Genomic DNA, 25,733 nt, shown 5'->3' with positions numbered 1-25,733 from the left:
TTACTTTCCTGGTGCTCTCCAAACCAGTTTCACATTAGCAGATGATGACAAATATTTGCTTTTGTTAATTAAACCCAAATCTGGCATTGGAAAATGCAAGGCTTAAATCTGTTTGATTTAGTTGAAATAGACCTTGTAAAACAGGACTGTATAAATGTAATTTAGGACTGTATAATTAGTCCTAAAATGCCATTCGGCCCTTTGAAGGCAACGGCGAGGCTGATGTGGCCCCGGGTGAAAATGAGTCTGACACGCCTGCTCTAGAAAATGTCACTCTTAGAACTGATGGGTTGGGTTATAACCCAGATTCTGGCCATTCTTCAGTTGATTTCTTAGACTCACTCTTAGAATGATTTCTCCTCATGAAATGCTGCTTTGCCACTGCCAATATTTGGGCTAAAAGACCCCGCTCTGGGCTTTTTTGTTTTATTATTCATTCCACCGTAACAAATCTGAGGAGGCGGAGGATGCTGCGGGTTGTCCCCCCATCGGCTCCTCCGGCGGAGCAGCCGCACGGGTCGGCATCAACGTCCCGCTGCGGGTGGTCTCCTCCAGCAATGATTCCCCCAGCAATGCCCAGATGTGCTGGTTTGACTGAAAATGGGTTCGTTTTCTTCATGCAATTAGAAACCTCTTTTTTCATGGCACGGCCAGGATTGGGACTTAATTTGAGAACAAGAGATAACACCCCGGGACAGAGTTCATGTTTAGAATTGCTCTGCTCTGAGAGCCAAGGACACTCTGAGCTCTGCCCACAGGTTTGAGGAAGGGGATGGATGGACAGAGCTTGACTGACATCCAGACTGACCAATAAGAGTGTTCCATCCCATTAGCATCATGCTAGTTATTTAAGGAGAGTTGGGATCTCCGCTCCCTCTCCCGGGTGTTCTCGCTCTTGTTCTCGGGTGTTTTCTCTCTTTCTTTGCTCGGTTCGGGATGTTTAGTTCAACCTTTTGGCATTGTGCAGAGTATTCTATTTTTAATTTATGTATCTATTTACTAGTAGTGTATTAGTATTTTGTTACTTTATTAAACTATGTTTATCTCTATCCAAGTTTCTCCCTTCGGGTTGAATTCTCTCCCTATTGGGGAGGGAGTGAGTGAGCGGCTGCGTGGTCGTATTGCCAGCTCGGCTTAAACCACGACAACGAGGGAACAGGTCTGGGGTACCATTCCCCCTGCCCAAAGACAAATCCCTCAATAATAAAGGATTAAGCATCATGATCATGAGCAGCAACAGCGTGTCTCGTTAGTCCCAACCACACAGTTTCGTGTGTTGTCCAAGGAGGCCTTTTGATCGTCCCCCTTTTTCATCAGGTCTTTTATTCTTCAAGCCCTGGGATTTCAGAAGAGCATCACGGCCAAAAGTATAATTCAAAGAAAACACATTTCTATAGCATCTTCAATACAGGACATTGAGATCCACGTACAAACGCCACATTTCAACACTTCCACCAAGGAGAAAATTGTCCAGCCATCGTCTCATGTTGTGGAGAACCAAGGTCAGGTTGGACAGGGCTTTGAGCGACCTGATGTAGTGAGAGATGTTGGAAGGCTGGACTGGATGATCTTCAAAGGTCCAGCCCAAAGGTCCAATCCACCTTCCAACCCAAACCCTTCTATGATTTGAAGACTCAAAGATCCTGAAGAACATCTACGTGGTGGATCCCATGTTCCAGTATAAGCTGGGGAATGACCTGTTAGAGAGCAGCGTAGGGGAAAGGGACCTGGGGTCCTGGGGACAGCAGGGTGACCATGAGCCAGCACTGGGCCCTTGTGGCCAGGAAGCCAATGGTACCTGGGGTGGGTTAGAAGGGGGTGGTCAGTAGGTCAGAGAGGTTCTCCTGCCCCTCTGCTCTGCCCTGGGGAGACCACACCTGGAATCTTGTGTCCAGTTGTGGCCCCTCAGTTCCAGCAGGACAGGGAACTGCTGGAGAGAGTCCAGCGCAGCCACCAAGATGCTGCAGGGAGTGGAGCATCTCCCGTGTGAGGAAAGGCTGAGGGAGCTGGGGCTCTGGAGCTGGACAAGAGAACACTGAGGGGTGACCTCATTCATGTTTACAGATATATAAAGGATGAGTATCACGAGGATGGAGCCAGGCTCTTCTCGGTGACAACCAGTGATAGGACAAGGGGTAATGGGTACAAACTGGAACACAGGAGGTTCCACTTAAATTTGAGAAGAACCTTGTTGGGGGTGAGGGTGGCAGAGCCTGGCCCAGGCTGCCCAGGGAGGTTGTGGAGTCTCCTTCTGTGCAGACATTCCAACCCGCCTGGACACCTTCCTGTGGAACCTCATCTGGGTGTTCCTGCTCCATGGGGGGATTGCACCGGATGAGCTTTCCAGGTCCCTTCCAACCCCTGACATTCTGGGATTCTGGGATTCTGTGTAATGGCAGAAGCCACCACCATCTCCACCACCCAAACCCTCCCTGTTCAGAGCAACGCAACACACAGAAAACAAACAACCCTGGCGCAAAAAATATTCCCTCCTGCAGAAAGGCCCAAGGTGGCGGTGGTTAAGTGCCACCATAAAAAAACATAAAAACAGAAAGGCAACTTTTGGCACACTTTGACAAATCCAGCGCCCCGTCCTAACACAGTTTTTCATGGATGGGATAAAAAAATATGAATAATCGTTTTGGACATCCACACTGGAGCATCCCAGCACCTTCCCATCTCTCCCACCCAACCCAAGCCCTGATCACCGCTGCAGTGGCACCAAATCCTGGTTTGGGTTGAAATACGGTTATTTTAGGAGCAACAGAGACCAGGAATTTGTTAGGAGGGAACGGGAAAACATTCCTGCTGTCTCACTCACCAACACGACTCCCACAAAGAAGGTTCCTTCCATTTCCTTTTGCCCCCTTTGATTCTTGCATTTCAAAAGGAATTGAAAACAAGCAGAGATGCTGATTTCTGCACCCCCTGCTCCTCCTTAAAACCTTTGTCCATATAAATGATCCCGAACTGGAACGTCTTTGGGGTTCCCCGGAGATTCGTCCCTCGCCACCTCTGTTCACACGCTCCTTTCCACTCGGGGCCGGCACGAACGCCCACGGCGGCACCAATAATTGGAGAAGCAGTTATTAAATGCAGATTTATTTAGTGGCGGATTAAAGGAAATGATTTGCAAGCAAACCCTATTTCAGCTTGGAAAACCATCGATGCTCGCAGACAGGTGGCTGCAGCACTCGTGCCAACTCCAGGAACCCCTCTGCCCTTTTTTCTCCCGTTTTCCCAGCTTTAACAGCTGTGACCTCGCAGACCTGCCCGTATCCTCCTGCAAATCCTCCTTCCAGGAGAGCCCGGTGGGGCAGCGCGAGCCGCAGATGCCGCGGTGCCCGCTCGGCGCCGGGGGACGGACAGACGGACGGACAGGGAGCGGGGAAGCTGCCGGGTGCAGATGGTCGGCTTCGCCGTGAGCCCCGTCAAAGCAAGACGGTAACAGAGGAGAAATTCACCAATTATTTCCCCAACTTGATGCTACAGCAGCTAGGCAAGGTAATAGAAATTAATTTAGACACATCCAAAGCGCCTCTTAAAGTCCTCACGTTACTTTCGCTCGGTAAAGATCATCCAATATGAAAACCGCGCGCCCCTTGACATAAAATACAAGGTTTGGAGGAAACACCATGGTTTTGTCCCAGAATAAAGTCCATCAGACAGAGAATTTGGGTGTAGAAAGAGGAAACCACAATGGGGAGAGATTAAATCTGCCCAGAGTGATATTAGTACTAAACCAGCTAATTTTGATGATTCTGAAGGCGGCAGAAGGAAATAAATGCCCAGGGGTCAATAGAGCTGATTACGTAGGTCTTGGATGTATAGTAAGGTACAAATATAGCATTATTTAGGTGTTTGTTTCCATATGGAATATAATATCCACCTAAACTCAACTGGAAATATTTATTATTTCAGCCCAAGGGGATAAAACACCTGATTGACCCCAGGAGAGATGCACAAGCCGTGGGTACCGCTAAATCTCCCACTAGAACCAGTTGCTCAAAGCCCCGTCCAACCCAACCTTGGTTTTCCACAATATAAGATGTCGGGTGGACAATGTTCTCCTGTGTGGAAGCGTTAAAATGTAGCGTTTGTACGTGGATCTGAGTGTCTCGTATCAAAGATGCTATAGAAATGTTGTTTTCTTTGAATTACCATTTCGGCCGTGACGCTCCCGCTCATCCCCCTCATCCTGCACATCCCTCCGCCTTCGCTAATCCAGAAGCTTCTTCCAGCTTTTCTAGACTATTTCATCTCTATTCTAACACCGAGAAGAAACAGACGGATCCATCCTTCGGCATGAAAATAGACTACATGTTTACTTAGCCTGCAAAGAATGAATCAGTTAAAAACGGTGCTCGGGCGCCTGCCAAACGACCTCTTTGCCCCCGCAAACTGGTTCGCTCTTTCCCGAGCCCCGAGACCTGCCCGGCGTGGGCAGCCCAGATGCCAGCACCAGTTGGGCTCGGCTCAGCGCAGCAGCTCAAGGCCAGGTTTAAACGAGCGTATCACAATTTCACCATCGCCGGGAGGCGACGAGAAGCGATTCGGGTCGTTTCTGTGGCGCAGAGCTGCCATTCAGCCCTTCTGAACTCCCCCCTCACTCCTTGTTTTCAAACACTAACTTTGACATCGGAATCGGCACCGGAAAACTTCTCAGATTGATCTGATAAAGCAAAAACCATTTGGGGAAAGAGAAGCTCTAATCTCTTAGTAAGGTACAAATTTAGAAATAATATCATGTTAAATAGATGTTTTTGCTGAAGCCTGAGTTAAAAAGTGTGTATACTATCATATAAAATATATATGTATTTTTAAAGGTACAGTTGTCATCTGGGGAATGTGGATGGACAAAAGGAACAGCGGTACCTGACACCTCATGGTCCCACGAGATATTTTATCCTGGAGCATCTAATTGGGAATAATTCGATGCCCCGAGGCAGAATGAGCAGCATCGAGAAAGGTTAAAGGGCTTCGATTCCCAGTGTCACCACAATCAGTCCCCAGTGATCTCAAGATGGGACAAGGGAGGTACCAACCCTCCGCTTTATTCCACGTGGCATCTGCTCCGGTTGCCCCAGGTCCATCCTAGAACCTGCGCACTAATCCATAAATAACATTATAACATCAGTAATTAACATTCTTCCACTAAAGCTCTCCCTGTGCTTTTGTAAGAGCTAATGGTTTGAGTTCAAGGTGATTTTTCCACCATCATGCTGGTTTCAAGACCCTCAAACGTGGACTCCAAGTAAACCAAGAGTAAGGACAAGTCCTGACGGACCTGTTATGTATGTGCCATCATATTTAGGATATTTTGGACATAACCTAGAGGAAGGGAGCGATTGCTGCCTTCACCACTCAAAGACCACAGCCACCCCAACGCACCGTTGGGTTGAGGCTTCCGGAGATGACATATGGACCCAACCATGGAGAGAGGCAGCAAAGCCTCCCAAAGCTGTGGCATGGGGAGGATCATCTCAAATGGTTTTAGTGCTAGAGTTGGGTTATGGTTGGACTCAATGACCCTGAGGGTCTTTTCCAACCCAAACGATTCTATGATTCTATGAAATTCGGTGTCGCAGCACCTGAAGACGGGGTCCCCAGTGCTGGAGATGACCTGCCCAATGCTGGAGATGACCTCCCCAATGCTGGAGATGACCTCTCCAGTTGCCTGGGCACAAATTTTCATGGAATCATAGAATACTTTGGGTTGGAAGGGACCTTTGAAGACCATTTAGTCCAACGCCTGCCATGAGCAGGGTCATCTTCACCAGCTCAGGTTGCTCAGAGCCCCATCCATGGATGTCTCCAGGGACGGGGCATCCACCACCTCTCTGGGCACTTTCCCATCTCCCACCTGAGTTCTTGCACCAGCTGATCAAGCCCTGACCCAAAACTGCTGATCCACAGCTGAAAACTCCCAACTTTTAATCTGTATAAACCTCTTCACTAAGGATATTCTGCTTTTCTTTGATAGCTGCTGGACTCTGAAAGCAAAGAGAGGCGGTCACAAAAGAGGGGGAAAAAAAATCCCAGCTAATGAATTACTACTCATCAGCAAATCCTCTACCAACCGACTGTGCGTGCGCTTTCTGCCTATTATCAACACTAAGTAAAACATATTAGCTTAATATAACTTAATATGCCATGGGGCGGGAGCAGCAAGTCAGCAAGACATTGCTGATGAGCGGTAGCGTGTTGAGAAGCAACGCAACCACTTGCGAGGATGTCCACGCTGTTATACAACGTAGGCGATGCCCTACGTGCTGGTTTTACTCCCTACGGGATCATTCCACTTGGCTCGTCCAACTTTGGGAGCTCGTAAAGCTGGTGCAGCACCAGGATGCAACTGGGAGATGGTGGATCTGTGTTATTCCCCTGCACCACGCAAAACTAGCGCTTCTTGCAGCTTTATTGAGATTAAGAGTCTCTTTTCTTTCTTTTTAGCTTGATTATCACTTTGGTTTATCCTTTTATAAAGGACCATTTGGTCAAACAAGCATCATGGGTGTGATATATTAATAGCTCTCTGTATTTGTGTAGAACGATGCCATGCTCACAATTCTGCTCAACTCTCTAGGACTTGGCATTGGGGTGAACATTAACAGTTGAAATCACATCATCTTCTCTTTTCTGTCCTGCGATAGGACTCAACACAAAGGATTCACTCTCACGGGGGGATATTGGAAAGGTGGAGGCTGGTCTGAGGTTGCATCAACCAGGCATTCATAGACTCCATCATGGATGCAAAACCTTGTCCCAAACTGCTGCCCAATACTGTTGATCTACACCAGCCATATCTCTTCTAGCAAGTAGTGTGGACCCTTCAGAGAAGATCTGTGGAGGCAACATGGTGCTGAGAAACCAACTTCTACACTACTGACCAACTTCACTTAAGCAAAAACGCGTCCTTGGCTTTGCTCCCACCTAGGCCTGATGATCCAGAGCCAACCAGCAGCTGGAGAACATCCCCAGGACTGGTTTTATCTGCAAGGGGTTGAGTTTGAGCCTCCATAGCTGGTCTGTGACATTACCTGAAGCCCAAAAACTGGAGATGTTCCACTCAGGAGACCAACTTTGAAATGTCCTGATCCAGTTGAAAATCATGCAGGTGGTGCCTCCCATGAGGGACACCACCATGGTCTTCTGCCGTGGTTTTGCAGCATCAAATTTTGCTTTCAGGGATTAAAAAGATGAAAGAGAAGGAAGACCTTCCATTTATGTTATCCAAGCTATGGACTGGTTGACTTCCAGCTCATTTCCATCCAACATGGGCATCTCGAAAGGGTTCAACATCTCATGCAGAAAGTCGGTGCCAGGCTGGGAGTTCGCTGGGCGATGGCTCTTGGAAGAGACTGAGTGTGAGAGTCGGTCTGAAGATGGAGCAGTATTTGCCTGAACATCGCCATCGAGAACTTAGAGAACTGAGGCCCTGACAGAAAAAACGTGTAGACAATGATCTGGAGAGGGGCCCGAGGAGAAGCATTGTGTTGCACTGGTTTCTCCGATACGAGGGGGCTGCTCCTTACAATGGCTGCTGTGTGGACTTTGCCGGCTGCTTCAGCCAAACCAGCCCCCACCTCCTGAAAGTGATTGTTATGAGGGTCTCTTTGACCCAGGGACAATCGCTGCCGTCCAGAAGATGTGTTCTCACCTGCAGCCTCAGCTACACGAGTCCCTCACCTGCTCCCCCAAACAATGGCCAATGAAAAGGAGCACGCCCAGAAGCTCTCCAAGGGTCCTGAGGACACCCAATGGACCAGAGAAAGACCCCAAATGCTGGACACGTAAGCGTTGGCAAAAGAAAGCGTGACTCTTCCGAGCCTGCGCAGTACAAGCCTGGGTTGCGAGACTGACCTAAAACAATGGGAGCAAGGTGGGGTGAAGAAGCATAAAAGGTGACTCCAGAATGGACACCATTGAAGATCTTCCCACCAGAGGATCCCGAACCACGATGGGGAACCCGCTGGACTCCACGAGACCCGGAGACCAGAGGGAGCTTCTGGAACTGGACTGGTGATAAACGCAACCTCATTCCCCATCTTTACTCTTACTTTTTCCCCATTTCTTCTCCCTTTCTTTTTCTTACTCTATCACGTGCCGCTTTACGGGCAAATTAATAAAGCAACACTGCTTGATTGAATTATAACCTCTTGGCATTTTAGTCGCCTTAATTTTGCGCTCTGAGATCAAGGTAAAAGAACCATCACGAGTCCATTGCCGAATGGACCGTGACACTGAGAAGGAGCTTAGTGGTGGAAACCACCTCTTATACATACTTAATTTACAGAACACATCTATTTTTGGCTGGGGTTAAGCATTACAAAAGCAAAACTACGCCCCGATGATGCTAACGAAGAAGGTGCCACTTTTATTCTCAATGATGCTCCATGTTTCTGTGTCCTTATGATTCCCCTTCAGCCAAAACTCAGCTTTCAGTATTGCTTTCCCTAAATCCGAAGAGCAAGATGTTTGCCGGCTACAGATCTAAAGCCACGTTTGAGCAGCCAAATAAGAAGCCAGATTATCCCGATATGCCTTAAGCCCCTGGGAAAAAGGTTATTTTCTGTACCTCTGCAAGAAATGCAAGATCATTCCCCCAAATAACATCAGGTGAGGACTATGAGATACACCCCACTCATTCAGAAAGGGAGGAAAAGAAGATAAATGCTCGATTTTTAAGCCAAACTAGTCAAGCGTCTCCTTCTTCTGCTCACAAGCAACATGGCCCCAGCACAGGATGAAGCTGCAAGGTCTCCAGCAAGAAAAAACACCTGAATTTAGGGAACGGCGGGTTCTCCGAATGAGGATGCTCAAGGCTCCAGGGAAGGGCTGATCCAGGATCAACACAACACTCTGCCAAGTAAATAACACATCACTGCCTCCCCAGGTTCGGATGCGACACTTTTATTTTGAATAGAATCCATTCCAAACTCGACTACTCCATTAAGCAAAATTAAAAACAGACAAACCCATTATTCTTAAGTATTTTCATATGCATTTAAAGCTGGTCGTTAACCTCTGAGTCCCGCTTTTATTTTGTTTTCATTAGTTCCTCCGAAGTAGAGCTCGATTACTGGTGGCCGACCCTTCGAGGGGGAAAACGGAGCATTCCCTGCAATGCTGGCAGCCGCAAATTCATGTGAAATCAGGAAACAATACAACTTCATGGCATGAGGTTGTCCCAGTGTGGGGCAGGACTGGGGGGGATGGGAGGATGGGGGGATGGATGGGGCTGGTGCAGCCCCTGGGTCCCACTGCCCATCGGGAACCTGCTGGCTGGGAAATGACCTGCTGGTGGCAACGATGTAGAGAAAGAAATAGGGGAAAAAATCACAGAATCACAGAACCACAGAATGGACTGGGCTGGAAAAGACCTCAGAGATCATCAAGTCCAGCCCTTGGTCCAACTCCAGTCCATTGACTAGATCATGGCACTAAGTGCCATGTCCAATCTCAGTTTAAAAACCTCCAGGGCCGGTGAGTCCAGCACCTCCCTGGGCAGCCATTCCAATCCTGACCACTCTCTCTGCACAGAATTGCTTTCTCATCTCCAGCCTCAATTTCCCCTGGCAGAGTTGAAGCCCATGGCCCCTTGTCCTATTGCTGACTGCCTGGGAGAAGAGCCCAATCCCCACCTGGCTAGAACTGCCCTTCAGGTAGTTCTAGAGAGTGCTGAGCTCACCTCTAAGCCTCCTCTTCTCCAGACTAAACAAGCCCAGCTCCCTCAGCCTCTCCCCATAGGGCTTGTGTTCAAGTCCCTTCCCCAGTCTTGTTGCTCTTCTCTGGACCCGCTCCAGCACTTCAATCTCTTTCCTGACCTGAGGGGCCCAGAACTGAACACAATACTCCAGGTGTGGCCTCCCCAATGCAGAGCACAGGGGAAGGATCACTGCCCTTGTCCTGCTGACCACGCTAGTTTGGATACAGGACAGGATCCCATTGGCCTTCTTGGCCACCTGGCCACACTGGTGGCTCATGTTGAGCTTCCTGTCCATTAGCACCCCCAGGTCCCTTTCAGCCACTCTGTGCCCAGCCTGGAGCGCTGCAGGGGATTGTTGTGGCCAAAGCGCAGGACCCGCCACTTGGCTTTGTTGAACTTCATCCCATTGGAATCAGCCCATTTTTCCAGTCTATCCAGATCCCTCTGCAGAGCCCTCCTGCCTTCCAGCAGGTCGACGCTCCCTCCCAACTTGATGTCATCAGCAAATTTGCTGATGATGGTCTCAATCCCCTCATCTAAATCATCAATGAAGATGTTAAACAGGACTGGACCCAACACCGACCCCTGGGGGACACCACTGGTGACCGGTCGCCAGCTGGATGCAGCCCCATTCACCAGCTCTCTCTGGGCCCGGCCCTCCAGCCAGTTCTTAACCCAGCAGAGAGTGCGCTTGTCCATGGGCTCCCAGCTTCTGCAGGAGTGGATGATGGGAGACAGTGCCAAAGGCTTTGCTGAAGTCCAGAGAGAGCACGGCTACAAAATGAGGGAAAAGGGAAACAAAAGGGGGTGGGGGGGGAGGAAAATGGAAAGAAAAAATGGGGGAGGGAGGGGGAAAAGGAAAAAAGGAAAAAAGGAAGAAAGGATAGAGAAAAATGGAAAAATTGGAGAAAAAAAAGGAAAAAGGAAAAAGGAAAAAGGAAAAAGGAAAAAGGAAAAAGAAAAAAGAAAAAAGAAAAAAGAAAAAAGAAAAAAGAAAAAAGAAAAAAGAAAAAGAAAAAAGAAAAAAAGGAAAAAGGAAAAAAGAAAAAAAAGAAAAACAAAAAAGAAAAAAGAAAAAAGAAAAAAGAAAAAAGAAAAAAGAAAAAAGAAAAAAGAAAAAAGAAAAACAAAAAAAAGAAAAAAGAAAAAAGAAAAAAGAAAAAAAGAAAAAAGAAAAAAGGAAAAAGGCTGAAGGATAAAAGGAAGAAAATGCAAAGAAAAGGAAAGAAGAATAAAATTATAAAGGGAAAAAAGGGAAAAGAGAAAGGAATTAAGGGAAAATGGAAAAAGGAAAAAGGCAAAATGGGAAAAAATTGGAAAAGGGATAAAAAACAGAAAAATGGAAAAAAGGGAAAATAAAAAGGGGGGAGGGGAAATGGAAAAATAAAAATGGAAAAATAAAAAAGGAAAAAGGATAAAAGGAAGAAAATGAGAAAAAAAATGAGGGAAAAATAAAAAAATTAAGGGAAAAATAAAAACTGCAAAAAGGGAAAATGAAAAAGGGGGAAAATAAGGAAAAACGGGGAGAAAGAAAAAAGGAAGAAAAGGGGAAGATAGAGAAAGAAAAAAAAGAAAAAACTGAAATAATGGAAAAAAGGAAGAAGGAAAAAATGGAAAAAAAGGGAAAAAAGGGAAAAGGAAAAAGGTAAAAGAAAAAAGAGAAAAGAAAGAAGAAAAAAGAGAAAACTGAAAAAGAGAAGAAAAAACAGAAAAAAGGAAAAAAGTTGAAAAAGAAAAAAGGAGGAAAGCTGGAAAATAGAGAAAGAAAAAAGAAAAAATTGAAATAATGGGAAAAAGAAGAAGGAAAAATGGGAAAAAAAGGGAAAAGGAAAAAGAGAAAAAGGGAAAAAGAAAAAAGGAGAAAGAAAAAAAGAAAAAGGAAAACCAAAAAGGGGAAAATCGAAAAAGGGAAGAAAAACAGGAAAAAGGAAAAAAAAGGTGAAAAAGAAAAAGGCTGGAGGGGATAAAATAGAAACAGAAAAAAGGAATGAAAAAGAAAAATGGAAAAAACTGAAATAACGGAAAAAAGAAGAAGGAAAAATGGAAAAAGGGGAAAAGGAAAAAAAAGATAAAAAGGAAATAAAGGAAAAAAAAAAAGGGAAAGGGAAAAATGGAAATAATGAAAAAAGGAAGAAGGAAAAAAGGAGAAAGGAAAAAGGAACAAAGAAAGAGGTTCTTCTGCCCCTCTGCTCTGCCCTGGGGAGACCACACCTGGAATCTTGTGTCCAGTTGTGGCCCCTCAGTTCCAGCAGGACAGGGAACTGCTGGGGAGAGTCCAGCGCAGCCACCAAGATGCTGGAGGGAGTGGAGCATCTCCCGTGTGAGGAAAGGCTGAGGGAGCTGGGGCTCTGGAGCTGGACAAGAGGACACTGAGGGGGGACTCGTTCCTGGGGATCAATATGGAAAGGGGGAGTGTCAGGAGGATGGAGCCAGGCTCTTCTCAGTGACAACCAGTGACAGGACAAGGGGCAATGGGTTCAAACTGGAACACAGGAGGTTCCACTGAAAGAGGAGAAGAAACTTGTTGGGGGTGAGGGTGGCAGAGCCTGGCCCAGGCTGCCCAGGGGGGTTGTGGAGTCTCCTTCTCTGCAGACATTCCAACCCGCCTGGACACCTTCCTGTGGAACCTCAGCTGGGTGTTCCTGCTCCATGGGGGGATTGCACTGGATGTACCTTCCAACCCCTGATATTCTGGGATTCTGTGAAATAAAGGAAAAAAGGAAAAGAGGAAAATGAAAAAAAGAGATGGGGGGAAAAAAAAGGGAAAAAACAGGAAAAAAAGAAAAAAGATATTAAAAAAATAAAAAGGGGGAGAAAAGGGGAAAAAGGGAAAACGGAAAAAAGAGAAAAGCGAAAAAGAATAGAGGAAAAAGAGAAAGAGGGAAAGAGGGGAAACAAGAACTAAACTAAAATGAAATGAAATAAACTAAAATGAAATAAAATAAAAATAAAAATAAAATAAAATAAAATAAAATAAAATAAAATAAAATAAAATAAAATAAAATAAAATAAAATAAAATAAAATAAAATAAAATAAAATAAGAAAATAAATAAAAAGAGGTGGGAAATAAAGGGGTGGGTGGAAAAAGGGCCACGTGAGTGTCACAGAACGTCTGTGTCTGAACGGTTAATCCCGAGCTCTGCCCCAAAGAGTCAACATTGTTTTCTAAAGCCTCTAAACTGGTCCCTAACACAGCCTGGATTAGACTGGGCCAGATGTCAGGGCTTCTCAGAACAATCCGGGCTTGTGCATCTCATACCATCCTCATTAAAAAGATTAAAAGTGCTTCCTATAGAAAAAAATACAAACGAATATGTATTTTCAAATAGGAGCCACGGTTTCCTCCTGTCTGTAACGTCTCCAGATGAATTTGGCTTTAATGAGATGTCACTTTGGAGAATGGTTTAACATCCCTTCCAAAAGAAATCTGAGCCCTAAACCTCGTCAAAGCGCCTCGAGATTATTAAAAGAAAATTTACCACCCGGACAAAATAAAAGAAAACAAAATAGAAGGCGCCAATTCGCAGAATCCATGACACGGCCGTTTTTAAATGTGATGGAAAAGGCTTTCCAAGTTATCTGCTTAAACACAGTCTTTCTGTTTACTCCTCACTTTCATGTCAAATGAATTTGGGGAGAAAAAAATTGACAGTAACTTTAAGGGCATTAGTCACATTTTGAGGCTTTTTTCAGATTAATGCATGAAAAGCCGGGAAGGCGAAAGGGTTGTTTTATCATCTTGATAAAACAAAATTAACTCCTGGTGCCCCGACCGCTGCTCATTGAGTTATGATGTTCAGACCCTTCGCCAATGGGCAAAGAAGTATAACAAGGGCAAGTGTAGAGTCTTGAATCTGGGCAGGAACAACCCCAGGTTCCAGTATAAGTTGGGGAATGACCTGTTAGAGAGCAGCGCAGGGGAAAGGGACCTGGGGGTCCTGGGGACAGCAGGGTGACCATGAGCCAGCACTGGGCCCTTGTGGCCAGGAAGCCAATGGGACCTGGGGTGGGTTAGAAGGGGGTGGTCAGTAGGTCAGAGAGGTTCTCCTGCCCCTCTGCTCTGCCCTGGGGAGACCACACCTGGAATATTGTGTCCAGTTGTGGCCCCTCAGTTCCAGCAGGACAGGGAACTGCTGCAGAGAGTCCAGCGCAGCCACCAAGATGCTGAAGGGAGAGGAGCATCTCCCGTGTGAGGAAAGGCTGAGGGAGCTGGGGCTCTGGAGCTGGAGGAGACTGAGGGGTGACTCATTCATGGGGATCAATATGGAAAGGGAGAGTGTCAGGAGGATGGAGCCAGGCTCTTCTCGGTGACAACCAATGATAGGACAAGGGGTAATGGGTACAAACTGGAACACAAAAGGTTCCACTTAAATTTGAGAAGAAACTTCTTCTCAGTGAGGGTGGCAGAGCCTGGCCCAGGCTGCCCAGGGAGGTTGTGGAGTCTCCTTCTCTGCAGACATTCCAACCCGCCTGGACACCTTCCTGTGGAACCTCATCTGGGTGTTCCTGCTCCGGGGGGATTGCACTGGATGAGCTTTCCAGGTCCCTTCCAACCCCTGACATTCTGGGATTCTGGGATTCTGTGTGCGAGGAGATTCAGGAGATGGAAAATCCGACCGGAGCATCATCCGAATGAGATATTAATAAAGGACATAGAAAGCTGTGCTTGAAATCTTCCCCAAAATTGGAGATTGCAGCCTGGTCTTTGCAGGATCACCCCAGTTTGAAGAGCAGCATCTGGACCACTGCACCAGTCCAGTTTGTGCTTTAAACTGGTCTCTGGGAGGTTGGGGTCTCACCTCTTGGACCTCTTCTCCGCACTAATGTGAAGGTACCGGCCAGTGGAGAAAATAGATGGACGGAGAGAAGACGGTTTTTGCCATCCCTGTCTCATCACAATATATAAATTCAATTAAAGCTTCCCCCTATCAGAGCATTCGGCAAATATCAGTGGTAGATATCTACATCAACAGTTGCTCCATCTTCTCTGCAGCTTTCGAGATGATGTCCCAGCACTGGAGAAATATGGATTTGCTCTATCCATCGTGTGTTACATCCCCGAACTCCACTCGCAGCTCTCAACCCCAACTACCAACCCACACAGGATCGGGAACGTACGGTGATTGAACATAAACATCTCCAGACCCTGCATCACCTCCAAGATGCATGGAGAGCAGCATCTTTGCTCTCCAAAACTCTCTGATGACTTAAAACCATAGAATCATTTTGGTTGGAAAAGACCCTCAAGATCATCGAGTCCAACCATTAAGCCACCCCTGGCACTACCCCATGTCCCTGAGAACCTCATGTCCGTCTGTCCAACCCTCCAGGGATGGTGACTCCAGCACTGCCCTGGGCAGCCTGTTCCAATGCCCCACAGCCCTTTCCACGAAGAAATTGTTCCCAAGATCCAACCTCAACCTCCCTTGGTGCAATTTGAGGCCATTTCCGCTGCTCCTGGCGCTTGTTCCTGGGGAGCAGAGCCCGACCCCCCCGGCTCCAAGCTCCTTTCAGGCAGTTCAGAGATCAGAAGGTCTCCCCTCAGCTCCTGTTCTCCAGCTGAACCCCCCAGGTCCCTCAGCCGCTCCCATCACATTTGTGCTCCAGCCCCTTCACGTTCACACCATGTAACGTGGCCAGCCATTCAGTTCTGCATTCTGCAGGAATTAGATATAGCGAGGGATCTGGCAAAGCCGTGCTGGCACACACCCATCGGGGTACGTGCATCTTCTGCCTTCCAACCCAAGACACTTCAGCCGTGTCTCCCTTCCCCAAGGGTTTAAGCAGAAAGAGTTCACTTATCCACTGACAGCAAACTGCATGGGACTTGGGGGAAAAGATGATGATGCTGGTGTCTGAGAGAGGAGACCAAGCGTGGGGACAGCACTGGAGAACGGTGGCCTCCACAAAACCTCAGCAGATACCTTCACTGGTCTAGAGCTAGAAGGAGCAGCTCGGATGCCCCATCAGTGGAAGTGTTCAAGGTGAGGTTCAACAGGCCTTTGAGCAACCTGATCTGGGTGAAGATGTCCCTGCTCATGGCAGGGGTTGGACTGGGTGACCTTCAAAGGTCTCTTCCAACCCAAAAAATTCATTGATTCTATCAACTGGGTGATGAGTTGGGTTGCCCAGCTGGTGATGGGTATCTGAAAACCACAGGCAGGAGACCAAAAACTGAACCAGAAACCAAAACTCACCCACCGTGAAGGAAAGGAAGGGGTGAAACAAGGAGGTTGACGTGTCCAAGCCATCCGGAACACAGCGTGCCAACCTCCTGAAACACGGTGACCGGCAGAGACGGTAATTTCTCCTCCTCCTGGTGCTCAGCCATGTGTCCCTTAGCCCTGGGGAAGTGGCACTTGCACCCACTATGGTGACTGAGATCCAGCCCTTTTCACAGTCTGCACCACCTGCTTCGTGCCAAAAGGTAAAACCCTAAAGGCTACGAGGGGAAGGGCTGCTGAGGACCCAAGTCAAGCCCAAAAGGTTCTTGTTTCCATCTAAGTCCATTTAATGTGCTCCAGGCCAAAGAACAGAAAGAAAAGAAGAAAACAAAACTAAACCACACGAGCTTATCCTCTGCTGACACGTCTTTTCTACTGAGCAGGCATTTCTCTGACAAATGTTGTATTATCTCCTTCTTTACTTATTTATAGTGCTGGAGGGGTAGGATTGTCCCTCAAGAGGAGACATAAAGTTTTCTGAGGAAAAAATCAGAGCTTCTCCATCAGAATCAGGCTATTATTTGCAGACTTTTGTTTTAAACACATGAATCAGTGATTTAGACTAAAACTCTTCAAAGTGGGTCAATGTTTAACTTGTTTATGATGGCGGTCCATAAACAAAACATCAGCTGCTACGTACAGGTCTCTCTGCTCCCCAAAATGTGTTTTAAAGAGGTTCTGTCTCTCTGTGAGAGGGTGAGATGGGGTCTCCTGTAGGCACTTAGCACCCTCCTGCTCCTGGCCAATGTTATCTGTTGTTCTTGGCATGATTCCTGGCTAAGCCAATCATATCATCCACCAGAAAGGGGCATGGACATCTCCCACTGCCGCCTCAGGCTGGGTGCTCAACAGCATTTGGGTTTGTCTTGTTTGATCCTGCAAGAAAACTGTTCCTTCAGTAGAGCAAGTGGCTTTGCAAGGGGTTGGATCTGCGGTTGCCAAGAGCAACCTCCTGTCCTCATCCTCATCTTCATCCTCATCCTCATCCTCATCTACTCCTTCTGGCCAAGGTGCGTTGGGTTGGAGGATCCCAGCCACAACAGCAGATGCCCTACCTACCTTGCCAGAAGTTTCCACAATCCTACAGAATCACAGAACAGTTGGGGTTGGAAGGGACCTCTGGAGATCATCCAGTCCAACCCACCTTCTAAAGCAGGGTCACCAGAGCAGATCACACAGGAAGGTGTCGAGGTGGATTTTAATGTCTCCAGAGAAGGAGACTCCACAACCTCTCTGGGCAGCCCAGTCCAGGGCTCTGGTACCACAAAGGAAAGAAGTTTCTCCTCATGTTTAGATGGAACCTACTGTGTGTCAGTCTGTCCCCATTGCCCTTCACCATATCGTTGGGCACCACTGAAAGGAGTCTGGTCCATCCTCTTGACACCCACCCTGGAGATATTGATCCAATTGATCCGATCCCTCTCAGCTTCACTTCTCCAGCTGAACAGCCCCAGCTCTCTCAGTCTCTCCTCATCAGAAAGATGCTCCAGACCCCTCATCTTCATAGTTCCATGGCCTTACCCCAGAAGGTTCTTCAGCCTCCAGGTAGGATCTATGAAACTTGGACATCCTGGTTTCTTGGTGGCCACATCCACTAAAAACCCATGAAATACAGAAAGAGGTTGGAAGCAGGAGCAGTACCGCTCAGCGCATTGCTTCATCCATCATGATTCCTCCATAGTGATTCATTTGTCCCTCTCCCAGCGGCGAGAAGTTGTGTGGGGAGAGGGAATCGCCCCCCATGACTTTTAAGTGATGACCAACGGCGATGTCAACGTGAGCAAATGAAATTGAAGGCAAGCAAATCGCAGCCCGTCTGAGCCGCGCTCCTGCAAAGCAGCGAGAGATAAGGGGGAGGAGTGAAAAGGAGAATCAATAAATCTTAACCTCATTCACAATGATCTGGAGCTCTTATTAAGTAAATTAATTTAAGTTAATTTAACTCGATCATGACTCCCGATCACAGTGATTTAGTGAGGGGGAAATTGCATTAGGAAAGGCCACACTCGCTAGATAGAAGAACGGAAGAAAATTAGATCCACTTAGCAATGTGAATTAATATGGAAATAGCAGGTGTAAATTTAACCTTATCAAGAGAGTGAAAATTATCTTCATAAATTTGGAGAAATAGCCCCCAAGTTGCTTATAAATCTATTTAAAACAAAAATATTACAAAAAGTGGAGTAAAATTAATTTCAAATATACTCCCATCTATCGCCTCGACGAAAAGTCAGCGGCAGGGCGAGGTTTAATGCAACCGAGCAATGAGGGGAGAACGCGACTCATCACCGAGGGATTAGCACCGGGTACCTACGGACCCGCAGCAACTCTGCCCGTCACTCATTTCCCAAAGACAAGTCCCTCATCATCTTAAACTGCTGATTTGGGGTGATTTGGGGCAATAAAGGCAACGTCCAGATGCCACGATGAGGTTCCTTGTTGCAAATTGCAGAATAGATACTCAAAATGAAAGGGAGGAGTCTCATAAACATCTTTAGCGAGAGCGAATTCACGAGATGGACGAGAACACGGGTCCTGCCTTAAGTTTATTAAGGCAGCATATGAAATCTGGCCATGCGAAAAACTTCCGCATCACTTCTGGACCCCCCAAAATTTGGATTTGATAGCAAGAACTTCCCTATGAACTCACCTAGAAACCAATTTGTGAGCAGCTTTTTAACACCCCACTTCTGGCTTAAGGTGAAAAGGATATTAGAAATAAATAGCTGACTGTTCATTGTGCCGCACACTGACAAATAAAAATGAGAGGGTGACTAAAGCGGTGCTGCGGGCACGGACGGCGTGTCCCACCACCACCGAAGCTGCCCGTTGTTTTGGCAAAAGCAAAACACATCACCGAGAAAGCAGCTCCTGGCTCGTTTTTTGCTACAGGATCAAGAGGATGCTGTAAATGTTGGACAAAATAAACCATAAAAACTATAGGATGAGCAATGGCATCCTGGGGTGGATTAGAAGGGGGTGGTCAGGAGGTCCGAGAGGTTCTCCTGCCCCTCTACTCTGCCCTGGGGAGACCACACCTGGAATCTTGTGTCCAGTTGTGGCCCCTCAGTTCCAGCAGGACAGGGAACTGCTGGAGAGAGTCCAGCGCAGCCACCAAGATGCTGCAGGGAGTGGAGCATCTCCCGTGTGAGGAAAGGCTGAGGGAGCTGGGGCTCTGGAGCTGGACAAGAGGACACTGAGGGGGGACTCATTAATGTTTACAGATATATAAAGGGGGAGTGTCAGGAGGATGGAGCCAGGCTCTTCTGGGTGACAACCAATGGTAGGACAAAGAGTAATGGGTGCAAACTGGAACACAAGAGGTTCCACTTAAATTTGAGAAGAAACTTCTTCTCAGTGAGGGTGGCAGAGCCTGGCCCAGGCTGCCCAGGGAGGTTGTGGAGTCTCCTTCTCTGCAGACATTCCAACCCGCCTGGACACCTTCCTGTGGAACCTCATCTGGGTGTTCCTGCTCCATGGGGGGATTGCACTGGATGAGCTTTCCAGGTCCCTTCCAACCCCTGACATTCTGGGATCCCGTGATTCATTTGCCATGTGCTTCCTCCAGACGGTGTGCATGATGGATCGCACACAACGAAGGTAACGGGGAGACCGAGTAAGAGATTTATTGCTTCTTTAAACCATAATTGTTTTAATTTGCTGACGGCATTTTATCAAGATTTGTCTGCAACAGCCGTAAGATCTCAACTGCATCATTTAACGAAGTCAGAGATGAATATGGATTAAATTATTCTACAAGCAGGAGCTCTCGGCCAATCGCAGCAGCACGAACAGGTCGCTCCTCCGCAAAATCACCGCTCGGTTGAGCAAAACCCATCACACAGCAGCTGGAGAAATCTGCTCAAACCCTGCCTGAAGCTCCTGACCTCATCGGCCCTTCACCTCGGGTCCTCCATTCATCAACCATCCTGATCTGGAGTAACAAATTGTGGGGGGAAGAACCTGAGCGGAATAGTTGGAGCAAAAGTTTTCTATTAACTAAGGCTGAAGTTCGTAGAATTGTAGAATGGTTTGGGTTGGAATGGACCTTTGAACACCATCTAGTCCAAGCACCTTCAATGAGCAGGGACATCTACAACCAGCTCAGGTTGCTCAGAGCCCTGTCCAGCCTGGCCTGGGATGTCTCCAGGGATGGTTCATCCACCACCTCTCTGGGCAATCAAGTTAGTCATCCATTACAGCACTGGATTAAACACATTGCGATAGGATGAGAAACGGCCTCAAGTTGCGCCAGGGGAGGTTGAGGTTGGATCTTGGGAACCATTTCTTCCCCAAAGGGCTGTCAGGCACTGGAACAGGCTGCCCAGGGCAGTGCTGGAGTCACCATCCCTGGAGGGGTTGAATGAGGTTCTCAGGGACATGGGGCAGTGCCAGGGATGGGTTAATGGTTGGACGTGATGATCTTGAGGGTCTCTTCCAACCAAAATGATTCTATGATTCTATCCGCACTTCATTAAGAGGCAGCAGATTCAATTCAATATGGCTACAAGAAGCCCCTCACGCCTCTCTTACCACCAATGCCCAAACAGTTTTCATGAGATGGGCTCATGTATCAACCGGATAATAGTTTTGGGCAACATCATGTCATGGTACAACACCATGATTCTCACTATAAAGAGCATCCAAGTGGCAAAAACATCTTCATGTTTCACCGGCTGGAAAAGCGTCGTAGAACTGAATCCACCAACAGGCAGCAGGTACGAGACACAAATTCCCCTCCCAGGAATAAAACTGGGATGAAGACGGAGCAGGGCAAGTCTTGCTTGACTCACTTTTTCTCTTTCAAGGTCCCAGTTCTGGCTGATTAACAGTGGAGAAACACTAAAGCAGCGGGTTGGCACAGATCCGCCGCAGAACGTTTCACTGTCACAAAAACTAGAAACAAAAATCAATCTTTTCACTGCTAAATAGGCAGGATTTGCAAAAAGAGCAGTGATGGAAGTTTGTTTGAACACGACTGATGTAGCAGGAGCAGAAAGCAGCAGCTTTTTCCACCTAAATAAAAGGAGGATTTGCTCAAAACGGCTCGTTCAGGAGTAGAAAAGCAGCAAACTGAGCTGGGGATGGGAAAAAGAAAGATGGATGTTGATGTAAATACGCTCAACAGGGGCAATTTGAGTTGCACATCAGCGATTGTATCCATAAGAGCGACCAGAACCAGGAGCAGCATCGCACCAGCACTACGGGACCAAACAAGGGATTAACAGCCACGAAAACCACAACTTCATTTGCATGAAAAATTCCAGGCACCATAATTAGCAGCAGCAAATGATGAACCTCTGTGAAGCAATACAGCTTAAGATTTTACCGCAACACGCTTGTACATTCACAATGCAAAAGCCACACTTTGAAAACTTCATTATAATATCTTTAAAAGCTGCTTTTGGGGCCAAAGAAGAAACATGATGATTCTTTATTTCATGGTCTGGCTTTCTATCATAAATTTATAGTGGTAAGAAAGCAAGAAATCCCACTGGAAGGTAAGATCTGCTTGATTTGGAGGAGGGAATAGAGTGACTGTCAGCAAGTTTGCTGGTGACACCAAGCTGGGAGCAGTGGGTGACACTGGAAGCTGTGCTGCCATCAGAGACCTGGACAGGCTGGAGAGTTGAGTGGGAAAAAATTTAATGAAATATAACAAGGGCAAGTGTAGAGTCTTGAATCTGGGCAGGAACAACCCCAGGGTCCAGTGTAAGTTGGGGAATGACCTATTAGAGAGCAGCATAAGGGAAAGGGACCTGGGGGTCCTGGGGACAGCAGGGTGACCATGAGCCAGCACTGGGCCCTTGTGGCCAGGAAGCCAATGGGACCTGGGGTGGGTTAGAAGGGGGTGGTCAGTAGGTCAGAGAGGTTCTCCTGCCCCTCTGCTCTGCCCTGGGGAGACCACACCTGGAATCTTGTGTCCAGTTGTGGCCCCTCAGTTCCAGCAGGACAGGGAACTGCTGGAGAGAGTCCAGCGCAGCCACCAAGATGCTGAAGGGAGTGGAGCATCTCCCGTGTGAGGAAAGGCTGAGGGAGCTGGGGCTCTGGAGCTGGACAAGAGGAGACTGAGGGGTGAGCTCATTCATGTTTACGGATATATAAAGGGTGAGCGTCAGGAGGATGGAGCCAGGCTCTTCTCAGTGACAACCAATGATAGGACAAGGGGTAATGGGTTCAAACTGGAACACAAGAGGTTACACTTAAATTTGAGAAGAAACTTCTTCCTGGTGAGGGTGGCAGAGCCTGGCCCAGGCTGCCCAGGGAGGTTGTGGAGTCTCCTTCTCTGCAGACATTCCAACCCGCCTGGACACCTTCCTGTGGAACCTCATCTGGGTGTTCCTGCTCCATGGGGGGATTGCACTGGATGAGCTTTCCAGGCCCCTTCCAACCCCTGACATTCTGGGATTCTGTGATTCTGTGAGAGAATCAACAGGGAGGTGAGAAACTTGGGTTGAGATAAACACAGTTTAATAAAGTAACAGAATACTAATACACTACTAGTAACTAGATATATAAATTAGAAATAGAATACTCTGCAAAATGCCAAACGGTTGAACTAAATATCCCGAACCGAGCTCCTCTGGCTCCGACAAAAAGAGCAAAGAAAGAGAGAAAACGCCTGAGAACAAGAGCGAGAACGCCTGGGAGAGGGAGCGGAGATCCCCACTCTCCTTAAATAATTAGCATGATGCTAATGGGATGGAACACTCTTATTGGTCAGTCTGGATGTCAGTCAAGCTCTGTCCATCCATCCCCTTCCTCACACCTGTGGGCAGAGCTCAGAGTGTCCTTGGCTCTCAGAGCAGAGCAATTCTAAACATGAACTCTGTCCCGGGGTGTTATCTCTTGTTCTCAAATTAAGTCCCAATCCTGGCCGTGCCATGAAAAAAGAGGTTTCTAACTGCATGAAGAAAACGAACCCATTTTCAGTCAAACCAGCACATCTGGGCATTGCTGGGGGAATCATTGCTGGAGGAGACCACCCGCAGCGGGACGTTGATGCCGACCCACGTGGCTGCTCTGACGGAGGAGCCGATGGGGGGACAACCCGCAGCATCCTCCGCCTCCTTGGATTTGCTACGGTGGAATGAATAATAAAACAAAAAAGCCCAGAGCGGGGTCTTTTAGCCCAAATATTGACAGTGGCAAAGCAGCATTTCAGGAGGAAGAGAAATCAGTCTAAGAGTGAGTCTAAGAAATCAACCGAAGAATGGCCAGAATCTGGGTTATAACCCAACCCATCAGTTCTAAGAGTGACATTTTCTAGAGCAGGCGTGTCAGACTCATTTTCACCCGGGGCCACATCAGCCTCGCCGTTGCCTTCAAAGGGCTGAATGGCATTTTAGGACTATTTATCCAGTCTTAAAATTACATTTATACAGTCCTGTTTTACAAGGTCTATTTAAACTAAATCAAATAGCTTTAAGTCTTGCAAACGCCGCCCTCCTGCTCCTGCTCCTGCAGCACAACGTGTGTCACACACGCTGCACAGTGACCAGCGCTGTCAGCACCTTGGGGACAAGGACCTTGGCAATGTGGAAACAAAGTGCCGGGCCAGAAGAAACAAGGAGGCAGCCGGATCCAGCCCACGGGACAGGTGTTTGACACCTGTGTTTTAGAGCATCAATTACCATAAATAACCTTCTGCTTATACACAACTTCTAGACTTTGTCTTGGCCTATGAGATGTTCCCTGGTAGCCTCTCCACCAGCTGACATGGCTGCAGGTCGCTTGTAGGTTTAGGAAGACTCAGTTTTAAGGGTACAGCACCAGTCTTTGGTGACACCCCTCTTCAGACCGGTGCTGATGCACCAAATTATTTGCTACAGGGCCAGGTTGATGCTCCATCCATCCCGAAAACCCGGGAAGAAGCAAATTGGTGCCTGTACCCACCTCCCGGTGCAGGTTTGAGGCATCTACCTCCAACACACTTCAAATAAGCTCCTCTGTAGCACCAACGTACACAACAATATTATAAAACAGAGGGAAATTCTGGCCTCATTAGCAGGCTTGACCATCCCTAATTAACAGGCCATGTCTATCTCCAAAAAGAAGCCGCAAGTTTACTTAGGCCTGATGTAAAAACCTTTGTTGAGTTTATTCATCTTTCTTCCAGCTTATTTAACCGCTTCATGACAACAATTAATTCAAACAGGGAATAAATACGAAGCCACAGACCGCGGTAAGAGGTTGGACGCCGACGCGGGCTAACGTGATTACTAATACAATTTTACACTTTAAATCAATAAATTCTGCGTAGAAGCAGCTAAACAAATAGAGAAATTAAGCGTTGAATGTGAAATGGTTATAAGGCGGAGGCAACGCGGAGATTCCTCGGCTGCCACATCCCAACCAGCTGCGTTCAAGAGATGGAATTATTACCTGGATGTCACCGGACGCCTCGTCTTCCAGTTGGGAACAGGGCTGCTGAAGGATGATACGGCTGGAGACACCACGTTCTTCTTCACTATCCTGTAGCGTGTTTTTATCACCTTGTTGGCCTGGGGGCTCCGTCCAAAGTGCAAGTTGGCTCCTACAAGAAAGCAAATAGCAAAAAAGGGCTTGAAATTCAGGTGTGCAGGGGACAGAAGGGACATCACCAATGTAGATCTGACATGCAACTCTTTAGCAAAAGGGAGAGAAGACCTTGGTGTGGGACCACCGTGGTTGGTGGTAACAGAAAGGCTCCGATGGCCTCATAGAATAGACTCATAGAATGTTCCGAGTTGGAAGGGACCCACAAGGATCATCAAGTCCAACTCCTGTCCCTGCACAGGACACCCCACAGTTCACACCGTGTGTCTGAGGACATTGTCCAGTCTCTTCTTGAACACTGTCAGGCTTGGGGTGGTGACACCTTCCTGGGGAGCCTGTTCAGCGTCCAGCACCTCTGGGTGAAGAACCTTTTCCTCATGTCCAACCTGAACCTCCCCTGGCACATCTTCTGCCATTCCTTCGGGTTGTGTCACTGCTCAATAAGATAAGAGTTCGGCGCCCGCCCGTCCTCCTCCCCTTGTGAGGAAGCTGTAACCACCATGAGGTCTCCTCTTAGTCTCCTCTTCTCCAGACTGAACAAACCCAGTGACTTCAGCCACTCCTCGTACGGCTTCCCCTCCAAACCCTTCGCCAACTTCATAGCCTCCTCTGGACACTCTCCAGTAGCTTTATCTCCTTTTCTCCTGTGTCCCCAGCCCTGCACACAGTGAATGCTCCAGCTGAGGCCACCCCAGTGCAGAGCAGAGCAGGACAATCCCCTCCCTGCCCAGCTGGTGATGCTGTGCTGGATGCACCAGGACGCGGGTCCCTCTTGGCTCCAGGGACACTGTTGGTTCATGTTCAACTTGCCGTTGACCAGAACCCCCAGATCCCTCTGCACAGAGCGGCTCTCCAGCCTCTCGAAAGCAGTTCCGCAGAGAGGGATCTGGGGGTGTTTGGCTCAGTAAAACCCTACCAGGTAAATCACGTATTCACCAACCGTACTTTGATCCTCAACATCTAGACATGAGGAAGACGTTTTAGCAACGAGGGTGGTCAAACACTGGCCCAGGTTGGCCAGAGAGGTGGTGGATGAACCATCCCTGAGACATCCCAGGCCAGGCTGGACGGGGCTCTGAGCAACCTGAGCTGCTGAAGATGTCCCTGCTCATGGCAGTTGGACCCAATGACCTTTAAAGGTCCCTTCTAACCCAAACCCTTCTACAATTCTATGATCTAGAAACAGATCTATGCATTTAATCACTCCCGTTTTCATCATATTTTGCACAATGATCTACGCACTGGTTTATTCTGCTGAATG

The 25,733-nt window shown here is 47.6% G+C and overlaps 1 protein-coding gene across 1 annotated transcript in view; it reads right to left on the bottom strand.

Moving 5' to 3' along the window:
* Positions 1–25,733, bottom strand: part of ZC3H3 (zinc finger CCCH-type containing 3) — a 202,674-nt gene that overhangs the window by 96,032 nt on the left and 80,909 nt on the right. Inside the window, exon 4 of the mRNA XM_082047074.1 lies at positions 24,320–24,470. Within this exon, the coding sequence (XP_081903200.1) occupies positions 24,320–24,470 (151 nt within the window). The remainder of the gene's footprint in view (positions 1–24,319; positions 24,471–25,733) is intronic.

This window comes from Streptopelia decaocto (genome assembly GCF_964273445.1).
Source record: "Streptopelia decaocto genome assembly, chromosome: 2".
Lineage (NCBI taxonomy): Eukaryota > Metazoa > Chordata > Aves > Columbiformes > Columbidae > Streptopelia > Streptopelia decaocto.
The sequence above is the reverse complement of the archived record's forward strand: the minus strand, read 5'-3'. Positions and strand labels throughout refer to the sequence as shown.